Here is a 16291-nt window from a genome sequence, read left to right as displayed (position 1 = left end):
ATATACAGGATTAGGTTGTAGAAGCCCTACAAGAACATCCCGCGACGGATTACAATAGACTAGGATAGACTTCGGATTCATATAGACCACGTGCAGTGATGGATAATCAAATGGCACATTTTGTTCGCCACACACATGGTACCCACCCCAGACTCAAAAGCACACTATTCCCCCCTCCATGTCTGCAATACCAAGATGACGTACTTTACTCATTGACCAAAAAAAATCACGAATGCTTTTCGTCATATTCATTCAGCGCCTTCCTCAAGACCTGTTCGTCCCTGGGCACCATCCGGACCGTGTACCGGCGCGGGACGCTGACGAGCTGTGTGGGATCCTGCACGCCGTTGACCGGGTGTGTGTCCACGACGCCAGTCCCCTCGGTCGGGCGGACGTCCTTGATCTCAAACGCGCTGAGCAGCCGCAGGTAGATGGTGTACATTTCGCGGTTGGCCAGGAGACTGCCCGCGCACATCCTGTAGCCGAGGCCGTACGTGAACAGCGGGGCGTCGGGCTGCTCGAGCCAGCGTTCCGGGCGGAAGACGAACGGGTCCGACCACACTTCCGGGTCCATGTTGCAGGCCCAGGCGTTGAGGAAGACGACGCTTCCCGCAGGGATCGTGTGTCCGTTGTAGACGACGTCCTTGACGGTGGCGCGCGGCAGGCTGAGCCGAAGCACCGTGTAGTATCGGAGGAGCTCTCTGACGAGGGCCACTATGTAGGGGATGGATTGGTCGTCGTACGCGTCACAGAGGATCTGGTCCTGAGGGTAGACCTTGCGAATCTCCTCGAGGGCCTTCTGTTGGATTTCGGGCCGTTGCGCAAGAAGGGCCATGGACCATGCGACCAAGGTGGTGAGTGTGTCCAGCCCGCCAGAAAGCATGGTAAGGGAAATGGAGATGAGTTCTTCGGCGTTGAGCTTCGCTTCCTTGTCGAGGATGACGTTGGCTTGGATGCAAGGTTGATGGATCCCCTTGGCCATCCTGTCGTCCAAGTCGTCGTTCAGCTTCTTCAGATATACGTCTCTTCTGCGTCGCATCTCCCGGGCATGAGCACTCCCAAAGCTGAACGGGTTCAGTCGTAGAAGCGGAATGTAGTCCTGCAGGTTCCCCGTGGTGGAGCGAAATTTGGACACTTCTTCCTCAACATAGGTGATTTCACCAAAGAGTTCGTCGTTCTGGGATGCCATGCGAGTCCCCCAGTTCAACGTCAATGCCAATGATAGCGACAGACGTTGAATCATCGGCATCGGGTCTACAGGAGTCAGTCCACCGTCTCCATAAGTGATGAACTCATTTAAGAAGTCCCGTGTCTCGACATCGATGTGTGGGATGTAGGTTGCCACACTTGGTTTGTTCAGCGCCGATGCGGCACCTTTTCTTCTCCGCTTCAAAGACTCCGAGAAAGGGGATGTTCCTATTGTTGTTCCGCTCGTAGAGCTCACCACCTTATGAAAAGTGTAGAACTCGGGTCTGGAGGCTAGGGCTTGCGAGTTCGCCCCAAATATCTCGCGGGCAGCTTTGCTTCCATTCACCACTATAACCGGGACATTGCCCAGCATGATTTGGTAGACGTTGCCATACTTTTGGGACCATAACCGGTATTGCTCAGCTGCGTTGAGGCGAATCTGATGGATGTTGCCGAGGACGGGTAACCCCGAAGGACCACCGAATCCTGGAATACGGGCTTGATGTCTTTGGATTTCTGTGATAAGCAGATACAGAAGGGCGCAAGCTGCTGCGAAGTATGCCGCGAATGCTATCGGTGCTTCTTGAGCGTGGCCCACCAAGAGTTTAAGTGTATTGTCGATCATCTTGGTACCCCTGAGAACGTTAGGCGAGCGGCAAGGCAAAGAGAGTAAGGATGAAAGGAGGAGAATAGTCTATACGACAATGGGGAGACTGGACAGAGAGATACCCGGTATATATCACGCATTAAACAATAGATCCACCCCGGAATTATGATGTGAGGGGGACGGCAGTGGGACTGTGGAGGAGATGCGAATCACCAACCAGGAAATCGTCTCATTCCGTGGTTGTTTTGTGGAGAGCGGAATCAGCACCGCTCCAACGTTGAGGCGGAGATCATCGCTAGCAGCATGTCCAGGATATAGCAACGCCCTCATTGGATCAATCTGCATGGTCAGGGTCAGTCGGTGGAGGGGCTCTGGAGCAAAAGAGCCTTTCTCCTCAGCCTGAAATATGCTGCAAATTGGCAGTTGCTGGGAAACAAAGGCGTCTTGAGAACGGGTGTTTTTGAGAAAACAGCGAACATTTCAACAAAAACTGCGTTGTCCTGTCTGGTTGGTACCTCGAGATCCCTGGTGGCGTTCGAGATCGCATGTGCTAGAACGGACGGGACATCCGCTCTCACCTCATTCTTGCGGAAACGATTGTAAGAATTTGGTCCCTCCAACATCATGATCAGTGACACCAGGAATCACATTGTTCCAGAATAGATTGCCCATGATCGGCATGCAGAGCTCCTTGTAAAGTCCACCTTGTCGATCGAACTTGATGCCGAGTTCGGTACTCTCCTCACTGCCCTCGACTTTTTTCCCAATCAATGTTTCTTCATCAAGTGTACCCGTCATGATGACAATCATGTCGTCCACACCAATGATTCGCCATGTGAGTCCGCTCCCACATTGAGAGCAAAAAGACCGGACAGCGGTTTCGCTTGACTGGTATTCTTTGTAGGTTGTGCATTTGGTAATGTCGCCGACAAGTTGGGACGGGTGAATAAGAAGGTCATGGGAGACCAACGCCCCAGTCCACTTGCGGCACATTGTGCATTGACAAGTGGCTCCCTGGCGGATATCGTTAGATATGTTCTACTATGCTGAAGACCAGGCGTCATACATTGGCTGGCCACGCTGCATCCTCTGGAAACACCAGCTTGTATCTGATGGAGCCGCAAAGACAACCGCCAGAAATTGATTCAGGCCTGGAAGCCATTGCAAGTGCCGTACCGACGAAGGAGAAGGAGGGAATGGGTTGACTAGATTGATGTTGGGATATATATCTGAGCTGTTGGGCTGTGACTGTTGGTGTATGCCCTATTCTTCCAGTGTTTGTGGGCTACTTTATACCGAGGGTGGCTTTTTCCATCAATTCAATTTCTGATGGGAATGTTAGGCAACCGCATTGATTGATAATTTTGTGTCACCATGGTTGGAGCCAAGAAAGGTCGTCGAGGCATTCCCTGCACTCAATTTTCCGACTCAGAGACAAGTCAGCCGTCATTGAGAAAGTGCTAGAACGCCTACAGCACCATGTCGTATTCCCTCGTATTCGCTCGTCAAACGTGGTTGAAGTGCAGGGCAAGATGTGTATACCAAGTGACCGGCCTTTCGACGAAGCTTGGCCGTGGCTTGTCAACTAGGCATCCAAATCCTTATCCTGATATGGTTGCACGAACCATATAGATTCAACATGTGATTGGTGTCTTGTCCAGTTTGTATTTGGTCAGCAACAAAACTTGACCATGGTTTTGATTGTTGCGCTCTTCCGAAAAGTGAAAGTCCAGACGTGCCCAGCGACTATTACAAGCCATCTCAAAGGTAATGTTCGTATAATGTGCCTGACTGAATACGGCGGGAAACTTCATTTTGCTGCTCATTTTGCTGCTTTCCGGCTTCTCCTGGAACCTGGAACCGGCGCGGCGTTTCCACCAGCGGCGGAGGACACACCATTTGCTGCGACAACTTTGTCGGTGCTCTTGTTTTGCTCTGCCTCCTTCTTTGCTGCTGCCCTCTTCTTAGCACCTATCTTTTCCAGGTGCTCGACCTGCTTCTCGCTAAACTCCCACAGCTTCTTCGCGACTTCTTCGTTTTTGACTTCTGGTCTGAGAGGCTCGTACTGTCTGCACTCTTTGATCATCTTTCCTCCTGCGCCTCGACCATATTCAGCGTCCATGGCGGCGAGTAGGTAGCTCTGGGCTCCTTGAACAGGAGACTTTAGAATGAGCCACCACAACGGCCAACTGATCAGATAAAAGAACAGTCCCCATATAAGACCACCTGACAGCCAGCGGCGCGTGCCTGGTGTGCGGCAATAACCAGGGTCAATTATCAGCGCCCGAGCATTGTTGGGTTCTTTGTCTGGTCTTTTATATGCGTCGAGGTGTTTTTGAAATGCATATGCAAAGGTCATGACTGCCAATTTACTTCGGCTGTATGAAGCGCTTCCTGATTTGGAAGCTTTGTCTGTGGTTTCGAAGTTCAACTTGCCGCCAATGTAGCTGCTGCATGTGCTAAACAGAATCCTCACGTCTCGATCGGGAGGTTGCGCACGTATAGCCGGCGAAAGGATGCTGAGTAGATGGAAGGTGCTGAGATAGTTGATCATCCACTCGGCTTCGAGTCCATCCATTGTCTCCTGAGGCGTGCCGAAGTAAGGAGTCATCACATTGGCACACAAAATGACCATGTCCAGTCTCCTTGGAGGTGCGTTGTCTACCCATTTTGTGGCAAAGAGCCGTATTGAATGCAATGAAGATAGATCGACTTGTTCGGCATATATCAGCTCATTATTTGTAATTGTTCGCACATCTTCAATGTAGTCCACGAGAAAAGGGTCTGACGGGGCATGATGGGTCAGGAGGATGATCTGGGCGCCTCTCGTGGCCAGTTCTTGCACAACGGCAGCTCCTATGCCTGAAGTTCCTCCCTACAAACTGTGCGTCAGAACATATGTGGAAGATTTAAGAGGCAACCCTCTTACCGTAACCATGACCACCTTCCCATGCATGAGTCGTTCTGATCGACATCTCGCTCCGCTGAAGTACAGTTTCAACAAAGCAATGATACCGACTAACGCTGCACCCTGAGCGACCGTCCAGATAAAGGGTATATTCGAGAGACCCCTGCCGAAGCCCTCCGCCAGCAGAGGAATAGGCATCGTTCTCTTGCGTTGTTTGGAAGTGCGGGAAATGGAGTGAAGTGAATTCAAATCAGGGCAGGACAGGCAATACCGAGTACATTCATAAATAATTTGAGACAAAACTCCGCCGAATCCGCCTATCGCAGGCGCCGGGTGCCTGAAACCCACCCAGGCAATGACGCCACAACGCCAGATATTATTCCTCCTCAGATACCCCAAAGCCTCTGAACAACAGCGCCAACAAAGGAATTTTCTAAAGGTTCTCTCAAAGAATCATGGCAGACACAGATGAAGACTATTACATCCCGCCTCAGGATCAGCGCGTCTTTGGAGCTGGTATCAGACGCAAAAAGATCAACTTCGTCCCCGCATCCACTCCGGATTCACAGATATCTACAGCCAAACCATCAACCTCGACAAACGCCAGAGCCCGATATCTAGCCATTGTTTTACCGCAGAATACTGACACCTCTGGAGATACGGAGCGAGATCTCGAGCCGGTCCAGGCTCAAGGCATATGCGCAGTGTGCCAGCAACCCGTTGCGGCCGACGACGAACTGTCCACAAGTCATGAAGCCTCAATCACGCATCAAGTGTGCCTGAAACATTCTTTCCCACCATCCGACCTTGACCGCGGTCGGGTTGGTCTACGATATTTGTCAAGTTACGGGTGGGATCCTGATTCTCGAAGAGGGTTAGGCGCAAAAGAAGAGGGGATCAGGATACCCATCAAAACGAAGGAGAAAAACGATACCGTGGGTTTGCGGGAGACGGTTGATGAAGAAACGAATGTGCTGAAGAAGAAACACAACCCCAAGAAAGAGGAAAAAATTGTGAAATTGAACGCCAAAAGAGTCCGAATCATGGATGACGAGGCGAAGAAACGAGCAGAGAAGCTGAGACAGCTGTTCTACGGTCCAGACTTGGAGAAATATTTGGGACCCAATAGTTGACAATCCAACATAGCCGGCTTGAACCTGGCTCAAACCGTATATGGGAAGGGCTTGATCCTCTCCCGTGCAGTGACCAAGACGGGAGGACACGACTATACACAACATCTGCGGTTCCGCCTTTCTCCTCCACTCGACGCCACGCTAAGTCACCATCATACAAGCATGCGCTTCTAGTGCTTCTTGAAAAATCCGAGGTGTTTCTTCTCCTTATCTTTCTTCAACTTGTGCTGGCCACTATCACCAGACGGCGACTGGTAAGGTTGGGATGGTTTTGAGGACGGGGGACCTGTCCCCACACCAGGTCGTGTCCCATTCTGTGGTCCTCTGCCACCAAGATTCATGTTCGCCATCGCGTCAGTCGGTGGTCGAACCTTTTCGGGTGGTCTGCCGTTTGCAGGTTGCTGAGGTCTTGGTTGTGGCTGAGCCTGTGGGGGAGGCTCTGTCATCCATGCTGGTAGCCGTGGGGCGGCTCGATCCATTGGCAGATCAAGCTGCCGTCGCCCAGCACTGAGTTGACTGACTTGCCGCAAGAAAGTTTTAGGTGTTATCATGTGGGTTGTTGCGAGGAAAACTTCTTTGCCAGCCATCTGAGAGACTTCATAGCAGGCTCGTGCTTCAGCGTAGGTGGCGCCGCCAGCAACGAACACAATGATGCGTTGGCGCGGTTTGTTGGATTGAGAGCGCGTTTGAGCCCATGTAGGCTTGCCTGTATTTCTGAGAGAAGTCTGAGAGACACTCATTTGGCTGTTTGGGTCATTGAGATGTGGCTTCACAGGAGGGAATACATTGAGGTCCAATGTTCCCTGGCATTGTTCTTCGAGCATATACCTCAGCGCTGGCTCAAATCGAGACAGACTCACTTCCTCCATGTTGCTGACATCTCTGATCTTCGGTGGGAACAACGGCGTCGGAGTAGGCGTCACATCTTTCAACTGCTTTTCAACCCTTGCTCCAAGAGTTATCAGGTTATAAATGATCTCCCCATCCATCGGTGAGAGTTCGCCGTGACATCGCAGCTTTTCGATGTCTCCCCTCAAAATGCCATTCTTGTACAAGATGTATAAAATCAAAAGTCGAACTCGATCTTCATGGACGACGCTGTCGTCGTCAAGCAGTCTGACAACCTGATCTGCTAGATTCTTCGGTTTCTTGTTCTCCTCGTCAAGCCCTGTGGCAAGAGATTGCTCGACTGAAACAACCTCTAGGAGTTTGCGGTCTGCAAAGATTTTGGCGCATTTCTCGGCCATGTCAATATGGAGTGAGAAGGCTTCTTTACCTTCCTGGAATTCTGGGAGTCCCGCTAACATGTCCTTGATGGTGTTGATACTCGCCGGTTGTCCATCGTTATCAGCAAACTGGGGATTTTTGGCTTGGAATTTCCTGAATTCCTCGCTCAACTTGACTAGGAGATCTTTCATGTGCATGTGTCGGTGAACAACCCAGAGGTTATCTTTCTCTGTAATCTCCACATCTTTTTCTTCCTGATCGGGTTGACCTCGCCTGATAATGTTTCTGTATGTTATTTTGTCCTCATCGTCTCGTATCGGTAAGAGATCCATTGCCATGGCCTGATATGTCAACTCATGGACAAATGGAGACATCAGATCCATGGATCTGTCTGTGATCAGTAGAACCGCTCGAGGCCGATTACCAGGGTTCTGGGGAGGAAAATCGTTCCGAGGATCACGAGCATAGTCGTCCAACGCACTCTGGACGAAGCTGGCGAGATGGTAGCATAGGACATCAGCAGTGTGTCTTTGATGCTCCCTAGGCTTGTAGAATCTGATAAGAGGGTATTCGCCTAGAGACACGCATATAGACACGAGTTTCTGAGTCACGCCGTCCAAGTGGTCCTTAACCAACGAGTCGCAAGCCGGGTGGAAGAGCACATGAAAACTCCATGGCTCGCGAAATGTGACGAGGTTGCATTCTCGCGGAAAATACTCAACGTTCAACGTTCGAGATTCGACAATCAACTGTGCTCGAGACTCTGAGCGGAACAGCTCTTCTCCATGATTCCTGGGTAGTTGGGAGGTCCAGATGAGGTGAGCACGGCGGTACCTCTTTCGACTGAGATCAGCCTTGAGGCTTTCGACTATGTGCGGTAGAGGGGAAAGGAGGTAAATCGCATCGGTGTCGGGGAGGCTCTGCCTGCGGTCTTCGAGAAGTTCGATATTGGTTATGTTGGCGTTCAGTATGTCATCCTCTTTGCACACATTGTACACAATTCGTTTGCTTTGCTCATCCAAAATCAAGACTTTCCAATCTCTGCCACTGGTAGCCCGAATCGTGCCTAGTATGATATTCCGCTGAATGTCGAGGATGGAGGTTGCCATGGCCGGCACAAGGATTCAGAGTGAGGAGTCTTGCTCACATACTCAAGAACATTGGATGACCCCAAGACTCTGCACGCACAGTTCATCAAAAGCGGAATGAGAAGTTCTGTTTCATGTGTCCGTGCACCGACGGCTTTTGTGGTGTGGGATACTTTGCCGCAGGCTGCTGCGGTGACATTGGGCGGCACTCCAGCCTCGTCCAAAGGTGGGCTACCACGTGATAAGGCTGCACATGTCAATATGTCACCAACTTTTTTCGATGACGATGATGGGGAGCGCTTCCTCTCCTACCAATTCTGTATAGTAGCGATCCGGCGAGGTCTACGAGGACGGAAAAACCCTATCATAGTTATCTACGCTGTCCTCCTAAAGTGTGCCTCCGACGTCCCTCAGATCTGCCGGGGCATGTACTTTCCCTCTACTCGTCGAGCGCAATGCCTCTTCTGTTCATTTCGAGCCTTCTTTGTACCGACGCCGAAACGATGTCCTGAAAATCTGCGCAATTTCTCTGCCACCGCCAGGCGAACAGACCGAAGACACCATAAAGCCGCACCTACCGTAAGGTCTGTTTTCTCCGAACCTTCGAGGTCTCGCCAGCCAAGTCGGCGTTCGATCCCCAAAACATTTCAGATCTCACCCGATGCGAGCTCCAACCGCGTTCGCGTCAGTTTATCGAAGCTGAAGAAGGAGTTGGAGTCCACAAAAGTGACAGCAGAATCAGAAGTCACACAACTGGCAGCGCTCGATCCTAGCGGGACATACTGGCCCGCATTCAGGCAATTGCTCGAAAACACACTCACAGCGCGCGGTGCCTCAGAGACCGCAGATTTTGACGGATTACTATCTGATATCGGTCGCGCTCAGTTGGGTGACTGGCAGAATGAACTCCCGAGAGTGCTACACTTTGGCTTCATTGACTATGTCCTGTTTAGAAGGGCACAAGATGCCCCGCAGGAGCGTTCGGCACTCGACGATCTACAATTTCCTATAGAATGGTATACCAATGCTCGACAGGTGCAAAGAGATGTCCACCTGCATATTGGTCCTACCAATTCAGGGAAAACCTACAATGCTTTGAAACGTCTGGAAGAAAGTGGAGACGGATTTTACGCAGGCCCTCTACGGTTGCTAGCACATGAAGTGTACTCAAGGTTCAAAGCGAAGGGCGTCCCATGTGACCTTATCACTGGAGACGACGTCAGATTAGAGGATGATCCCAATACAAAGTTACGCGCCTCGACTGTCGAAATGGTCGACATCTCCGCACGGTTTGAGGTTGCCGTTATTGACGAGGTGCAAATGATGGCTGACCAGGATCGGGGTTGGGCATGGACTCGAGCTTTCCTTGGTGCCAACGCAAAGGAAGTGCACATTTGCGGAGAAAATCGGGTGCTTCCCCTTGTTCGAGAGCTAACGGCATCCACGGGAGACATACTTCATGTGCATGAATATAAGAGGCTGAATCCGCTCAAGGTCATGACAAAGAGCCTGCGAGGAGATCTCAAGAACCTCCGCAAAGGTGACTGCATTGTGGTATTTTCGGTCGTCAACATTCATGCATTGAAAAAGCAGATCGAGTTGGACACAGGACGTCGTTGTGCCATTGTTTATGGTAGCCTCCCACCCGAAACTCGCGCACAACAGGCTGCGCTGTTCAACGACCCCAACAATGACTACGATTTTCTGGTAGCAAGTGATGCTATCGGCATGGGCTTGAATTTGTAAGTCGCCTAAATCGTGTACGAGGAAAGCAAACTGACGTCTGGCTCAGGAGCGTGAAACGCATTGTCTTCCACAGTGTTTCAAAATTCAATGGGACTTCTATTGTGCAGTTGTCAACCGCTCAAATCAAGCAAATCGGTGGTCGCGCTGGACGCTTCCGAAATGCGCATCAGGCTATGAATAACACCCCAGCCGCATCGGAATCTAACGTAGGTCTAGTCACGACTCTCAACGACGAAGATTTACCTCTTGTGCGAGCCGCAATGGAATCGGAGGCTCCCCCTATCAAAAGAGCAGGTATGCTTCCACCCGCTGAGGCAATGGAGGAACTCGAGGGTCGTTTGCCCAAGGGGATCCCCTTCGAATATATCCTGCGACGGTTGTGCGGAAAAGCTGCCACACATGAGCGATTTCGGGTATGCAGTATTCGAGACCAGAGTCGAATTTCTCGAGTAATCGAACCCGTCCGAGGTTTGACCATGACTCAACGCATCATGTTGACAGCTGCACCAGCTACTTCAGCCTCCCAAGCGATGGATGTGGTTATGCGAGCCTTTGCGAGATGCGTGGCAGAGCGACGACAGGTGACGATCGTTGACGTCCCTGAAGTTCAGCTTGAGGTTCTTGAGCAGCCTGTCTCGGGAGACCGAGCATATCTTGAAAGCCTAGAAGACCTTCACAAGTCGCTCGTCCTCTACCTCTGGCTGAGTTACAGGTTCCTGGGTATCTTTAAGGACAGGGAAATGGCCGTGTACGCCAAAGAGCTGGCAGAAGACCGAATAAACACCTGTCTCCTTGAGTTTTCTGCCAACCCCGATCTGCGCAAGAGAGTGTTGTCATACAAAAAGAGGATGGCTCTTCCTCAAATCCAAACGGACGAAACTTCGACTACAGAACAAGAGTCTCCTTCGGAGCTACCAGAGGAACCGGATGCCCTTCCTGTGGACTGGATCCGGGGTTCATCAGGCGTGGAGTTCGAGGATTCTCCGCCTCTACAGTCTTGCAATGTAGCGCATGGATGAATTTCCAACACGCTATCGTTCGGCTGTCTCATTTACTTCAAGAGAAATCGCATCCTGGCAAGGAGGCTTGATATACTCGATCAGGAGACGATGTCGAAGCTTCTAAGGACACCCAGATGTTACAGACTTTTGGCGCGAAGCCACTCTAAGATACAAAGGCCACGTCGTGCACAGACAAGTGTGTGCATGTGTAGCAGTGGATGGCTTTTTATTTGGTTGCTATTGTGCTACCTTGTACCAATACCTCTTATTCGACCAATACCGATCCCCGTGCTTCGTGGAAGAGGCTCGAGGGCGAGCCAACCGTCGATGTACTTGCCATACTCATTGTTGAGTAGCCACTTTGTCAGCGGTTGACGGGTTTGATGCTGCCATTTCGCGAGCGAGCTGGTCCTCGGTCTTTTTGTTGCCATGCAGGATCAAACGGTTCAAGAAGCTCCCTGGCTTGCCTGTGTCATGTCCTTCTTTTTCTGCATCATCGGCCTCTTTTGTGACATAGTCCATGGTTTCTTCGTCGGCTGAATCATGCTCGTCAAAGTTGACTGCACACGAGGTTAGCAGCGGCGTATATGACACTGAAAGCATGGAGACCAGAGAGAGACAGTGAATGCCTGAGCTTTGTGTCAAGCCTTGTGGAAGTTTCACAGACTTGAGGGCAAGGAGATGGAAGTGCATACTCTCTTTGTCTTTGTGGCTGAGACGGCGCTTGATCTTTGCCCGAATGTTCTCCATTTCCGGTGATGACTACAATAACAGACTGGACTGGGGCGACGCTCTTTGCAATGCCAAAGGATTGTGAGGGAAGGACTCTGTTGTAGAAGGGTAATGGATATCTGGAGGAGGAAAAAAAGACGGATTGTAGATTCTGATGGCGGGGTGAAGGTACCTTTTTCTACTTACTTGAGCTTCAATTAGAGGGTCAAGGAGGGGTGATCTACTGGCATTGACACAGTGCAGGCACCGTCGTCACCATCCATCCACCATGTAATAATATGATATCCAAGGTCTCGACCTAAGAAAGACCCTGCCGTTCAATTGTCGACAAATCGAGCCTATTCGCCAGGTGCCACCAAGTGACCCAAGGGAGCTGGGGCGGCCTGCGCCACCCAAGGGGCCGCCACCCAGATCGAGCCAACGGAAGCGAAGCGAGGTTTGTTTGATCCGCAGCCTGCATCCCGCTTCCGCTTCTCAAAAATTCCATGTCCATCTCCAACATCGAGAATACATCACCAAGGGCCGACAACTGGCTGGACCAGGCCCGCCCTTCCACGAACAATTGCACAACCTTCACGATCTAGGCTTGCCTTTGGCCAGCCATGGACGACTTCACCTCCCTCGAACTGCTGTCGCTCGTTTCCAAAGTTACCTCCGAACTGCAAAACCACCTGGGAATCAACGACAAAACTCTCGCCGAGTTTGTCATCGACCAGCACGAAAAATGTGGAGGCAACCTGGAAAAGTTCAAGGAGGACTTAGCGGGCATGGGGGCAGAATTTCCCAACAGCCTGGTTGAGAGCATCGATCGGTTGATCAAGGCGATGCATCCTAAGTACAAAAACACCCAGAAACAATCTGCGCAGGCAAATGGCTCTTCCGACATGGACGAGCTAGATGCGATCGGTCGCAAAGCGAAAGTCTTTAAGGGGCTTGCTGTTCCAGATCGTGACCAGTCCTGGACCGACTCCGAGGATGATATCGCTGCACAGAAGGCAAGTCGAACAAACAACCTTGCACAGGACGATACCTTTGCACTTCTCGAAGGCCTTGCAGGAAAATCGAAGGCCGGTACGAATGGACATACCGAAAGAACCAGAAAGAGGAGTCGCAGTCCAGATCGGGATGACTATGCAAGGAACCGGGAACCAAGGCGCAAATACTGGTCTCGAAGTCCCAGCCCTCATGAGGAGAAAAGGTCACGCAGATATCAAGACCGTGATTATGAAGACAGGTCCACCGGTCGTAGAGACCGCTACGATGAGAGGCAGAATGGCCACCACAAGAGCAGGAGACGCGACTACGACGAAGATGAAGATTTCCGAAGGCCGCCTCCTCGTGAAATCGACGAGCTCCCCGTTCTCTATAAAGTCTATGATGCAGTGATCAATGGAATCAAGGACTTTGGCGCATTTGCTAGTCTTCAAGGTGTCAAAGGCAATGCCAGCGGGCTTATCCACGTCTCTGCCATTCAGGAGGGCGCTAGGGTCAACCATCCCTCCGATCTTCTATCTCGTGGACAGCACGTAAAGGTCAAAGTTGTCAAGATGGAGAACAACAAAATCAGCTTGTCGATGAAGGAGGTTGATCAGGTCACTGGGCAAGATCTTGTTCCGTCAAGGAGAATAGCCTCCGGCGCTAACATGGAGAGTCTCAACGGTGCATCGTCGGAAGACCGTTATGGAAATCTGAGTAGCACAGTCCCCGTTATCGAAGACAATTACACTTCAAAGTCGAGCAAGTCTCGGAAGAGATTGACATCCCCCGAACGATGGGAAATCAAGCAACTCATCGCCTCAGGTGCAATATCGGCGCATGATTACCCTGATATTGACGAGGAATACAATGCAACCTTGAACGGAGATGACCAGTTTGAGGAGGAAGAAGACATCGATATTGAGGTTCGAGAAGAGGAGCCACCCTTCCTCGCAGGCCAAACCAAACTGTCCTTGGAACTGTCACCCATTCGAGTTGTGAAGGCTCCTGAAGGCTCACTCAACAGGGCAGCTCAAGCTGGTACAAACCTAGCCAAGGAGAGGAAAGAACTCAAGCAACAGGAAGCAGCGGAGCGGGCGGCAGAAGAGGCATCCAAAGTTGACCTGAACGCACAATGGCAAGATCCGATGATCAATCCTGAGCAGAGAAAGTTCGCATCGGACCTGCGCCAAGCCCAGCAACAATCGTCTCGAGCTATTGAAGCAGTGCCCGAATGGAAACGAGCCACCCAAGGCAAGAATCAGTCTTATGGCCGCCGGACAGACATGACTATCAAGCAGCAAAGGGAGTCACTTCCAGTCTTTCATTTTCGCAAACAATTGCTCGAAGCTGTTGCTGCGAATCAGTTGCTTATCGTGGTTGGAGACACTGGTTCTGGCAAGACAACCCAGCTCACCCAGTACCTTGCTGAAGCCGGGTACGCTAACAACGGCATGATCGGCTGTACGCAGCCTCGGCGTGTCGCTGCCATGTCCGTCGCAAAGCGTGTGTCCGAGGAGGTCGGCTGCGAGTTGGGAAAAGAGGTCGGCTATACAATTCGATTTGAGGATCGAACGTCACCGGCCACCAAGATCAAATACATGACTGACGGGATGCTTCAGCGAGAGATTTTACTGGATCCAGACCTCAAGCGCTACAGCGTCATTATGCTGGACGAGGCACACGAGAGGACCATCGCCACCGATGTTTTGTTTGGGTTGCTCAAGAAAACCTTGAAGAGGCGACCGGACCTGAAGCTGATTGTCACATCCGCCACTCTCGACGCAGACAAGTTCTCCGAGTACTTCAACCAATGTCCCATATTCTCCATCCCCGGCCGAACTTTCCCTGTTGAAATCATGTATTCCAGAGAACCCGAGGAAGACTACTTGGACGCGGCGTTGACTACTGTCATGCAAATCCATCTTACCGAACCACCCGGTGATATTCTTCTGTTCTTAACTGGACAGGAAGAGATTGACACCAGCTGCGAGGTTCTGTACGAAAGAATGAAGGCTTTAGGACCTGGTGTTCCTGAACTGGTCATTCTGCCTGTCTACTCGGCCCTTCCCAGCGAAATGCAGAGCCGGATTTTCGAGCCTGCGCCACCTGGTGGTCGAAAGGTCGTTATTGCTACGAACATTGCCGAAACATCCATTACCATCGACGGAATCTACTACGTAATAGATCCTGGCTTTGTGAAGCAGAACGCCTATGATCCAAAACTCGGAATGGATTCGCTAGTTGTGACCCCAATCTCTCAAGCACAAGCCAAACAGAGAGCTGGTCGAGCAGGTAGGACTGGTCCAGGCAAATGCTTCCGCCTATACACCGAAGCAGCCTATCAGTCTGAAATGTTACCTACCTCCATACCAGAAATCCAGCGCCAGAATCTCTCCAATACCATTCTGATGCTCAAAGCAATGGGCATCAATGATCTCTTACATTTCGACTTTATGGACCCACCGCCCACGAATACTATGTTGACAGCGCTTGAAGAACTTTACGCACTCTCCGCCCTCGACGACGAAGGTCTTCTCACACGACTCGGACGCAAAATGGCCGACTTTCCCATGGAGCCCTCCTTGTCAAAAGCCCTAATAGCATCCGTGGATTTGGGTTGTTCGGAGGAGATGCTCACCATCGTGGCAATGCTCTCCGTGCAGACAGTGTTCTACCGCCCGAAGGAGAAGCAACAGCAAGCCGACCAGAAAAAGGCCAAGTTTCATGATCCCCACGGAGACCATCTTACACTACTAAACGTCTACAATGCATGGAAGCAATCTCGGTTCAGCGATCCTTGGTGTTTCGAAAACTTTATTCAAAAGCGTCAAATAGCGCGAGCCAGGGACGTCCGCCAACAACTTGTCACTATTATGCAACGGTACAAGCATCAGATTGTTTCCTGCGGTCGCAATACGCTCAAGGTTCGACAAGCACTCTGCGCCGGGTTTTTCAGGAATTCAGCACGGAAGGATCCGCAGGAGGGCTATAAAACCCTTATTGAGGGGACACCCGTGTACATGCATCCTAGTTCTGCGTTGTTTGGAAAACCGGCTGAGCATGTCATCTTCCATACGCTGGTGCTGACGACTAAGGAGTACATGCACTGCGCGACTGTGATTGAGCCGAAGGTATGTGCCACATTAACCTGATCCCCTTTCCACCAGTTTCCTTCCTGCTGTCAGATTTTTTGACATTGTCTGATGCTGACTCTTGATTATAGTGGTTAGTTGAAGCTGCCCCGACGTTCTTCAAGGTCGCTCCCACGGATCGCCTCAGCAAGCGCAAGAAGGCAGAAAGGATTCAACCCTTGCACAATAAATTCGCCAGTGGAGATGACGATTGGCGGCTAAGCGCGCAGAGAAGGCAAGGTAAAGGAGGTGGCGGAGGTACCTGGGGTTGAATGAAGCAGTTTTGGAAGGGGATTCCCAGTTGTTGGGTATGTTGACTTGGAGTCGATATTGCTGAATATTGTGCCCAAGGGGAAATATTCTCGCTTAAGGACGCGTGAAGATGAGTTCAGAATAATAGAACTCGGCAATCCAAATCACAAAATCTCAACAGCAAGACTCGTATGTGTCCGCAGATGGGAACCATTTCATAATGGTATACCCTGAGGATGACCACGTTTTCCTCTCTGCTTAGATGTTCACTTCGCCACCGCTCTAATATGTCCTTCTTTC

The 16291-nt window shown here is 51.0% G+C and overlaps 8 protein-coding genes across 8 annotated transcripts; 3 read left to right on the top strand and 5 right to left on the bottom strand.

Moving 5' to 3' along the window:
• Nucleotides 1-226: 226 nt before the first annotated feature.
• On the bottom strand, nt 227-1813 carry Z517_01779 (uncharacterized protein; the record flags this gene model as incomplete). The annotated part of the gene is made up of 1 exon (XM_013434737.1): nt 227-1813. One exon carries the CDS (start codon nt 1811-1813, stop codon nt 227-229), a length of 1587 nt encoding a protein of 528 aa, XP_013290191.1.
• Nucleotides 1814-2374: 561 nt separating this feature from the next.
• Z517_01778 (uncharacterized protein) lies at nt 2375-2957 on the bottom strand (the record flags this gene model as incomplete). Its single annotated transcript, XM_013434736.1, has 2 exons — nt 2375-2809; nt 2862-2957. The coding sequence occupies 2 exons, from the start codon at nt 2955-2957 to the stop codon at nt 2375-2377; spliced, it is 531 nt and encodes a 176-aa protein (XP_013290190.1).
• Nucleotides 2958-3617: 660 nt separating this feature from the next.
• Nucleotides 3618-4901, bottom strand: Z517_01777 (uncharacterized protein; the record flags this gene model as incomplete). Its single annotated transcript, XM_013434735.1, has 2 exons — nt 3618-4670; nt 4725-4901. 2 exons carry the CDS (start codon nt 4899-4901, stop codon nt 3618-3620), a joined length of 1230 nt encoding a protein of 409 aa, XP_013290189.1.
• Nucleotides 4902-5158: 257 nt separating this feature from the next.
• On the top strand, nt 5159-5836 carry Z517_01776 (uncharacterized protein; the record flags this gene model as incomplete). The annotated part of the gene is made up of 1 exon (XM_013434734.1): nt 5159-5836. One exon carries the CDS (start codon nt 5159-5161, stop codon nt 5834-5836), a length of 678 nt encoding a protein of 225 aa, XP_013290188.1.
• A 170-nt stretch (nt 5837-6006) lies between these two features.
• Z517_01775 (uncharacterized protein) lies at nt 6007-8172 on the bottom strand (the record flags this gene model as incomplete). The annotated part of the gene is made up of 1 exon (XM_013434733.1): nt 6007-8172. One exon carries the CDS (start codon nt 8170-8172, stop codon nt 6007-6009), a length of 2166 nt encoding a protein of 721 aa, XP_013290187.1.
• A 240-nt stretch (nt 8173-8412) lies between these two features.
• On the top strand, nt 8413-10916 carry Z517_01774 (uncharacterized protein; the record flags this gene model as incomplete). Its single annotated transcript, XM_013434732.1, has 2 exons — nt 8413-9893; nt 9944-10916. The coding sequence occupies 2 exons, from the start codon at nt 8413-8415 to the stop codon at nt 10914-10916; spliced, it is 2454 nt and encodes an 817-aa protein (XP_013290186.1).
• A 324-nt stretch (nt 10917-11240) lies between these two features.
• Z517_01773 (uncharacterized protein) lies at nt 11241-11648 on the bottom strand (the record flags this gene model as incomplete). Its single annotated transcript, XM_013434731.1, has 2 exons — nt 11241-11458; nt 11594-11648. The coding sequence occupies 2 exons, from the start codon at nt 11646-11648 to the stop codon at nt 11241-11243; spliced, it is 273 nt and encodes a 90-aa protein (XP_013290185.1).
• A 584-nt stretch (nt 11649-12232) lies between these two features.
• On the top strand, nt 12233-16011 carry Z517_01772 (uncharacterized protein; the record flags this gene model as incomplete). Its single annotated transcript, XM_013434730.1, has 2 exons — nt 12233-15739; nt 15832-16011. 2 exons carry the CDS (start codon nt 12233-12235, stop codon nt 16009-16011), a joined length of 3687 nt encoding a protein of 1228 aa, XP_013290184.1.
• Between the last annotated feature and the right edge of the window lie 280 nt (nt 16012-16291).

Source organism: Fonsecaea pedrosoi (genome assembly GCF_000835455.1).
Source record: "Fonsecaea pedrosoi CBS 271.37 unplaced genomic scaffold supercont1.1, whole genome shotgun sequence".
Taxonomy (NCBI): Eukaryota; Fungi; Ascomycota; class Eurotiomycetes; order Chaetothyriales; family Herpotrichiellaceae; genus Fonsecaea; species Fonsecaea pedrosoi.
This window is presented reverse-complemented; position numbering and strand designations above follow the sequence as displayed.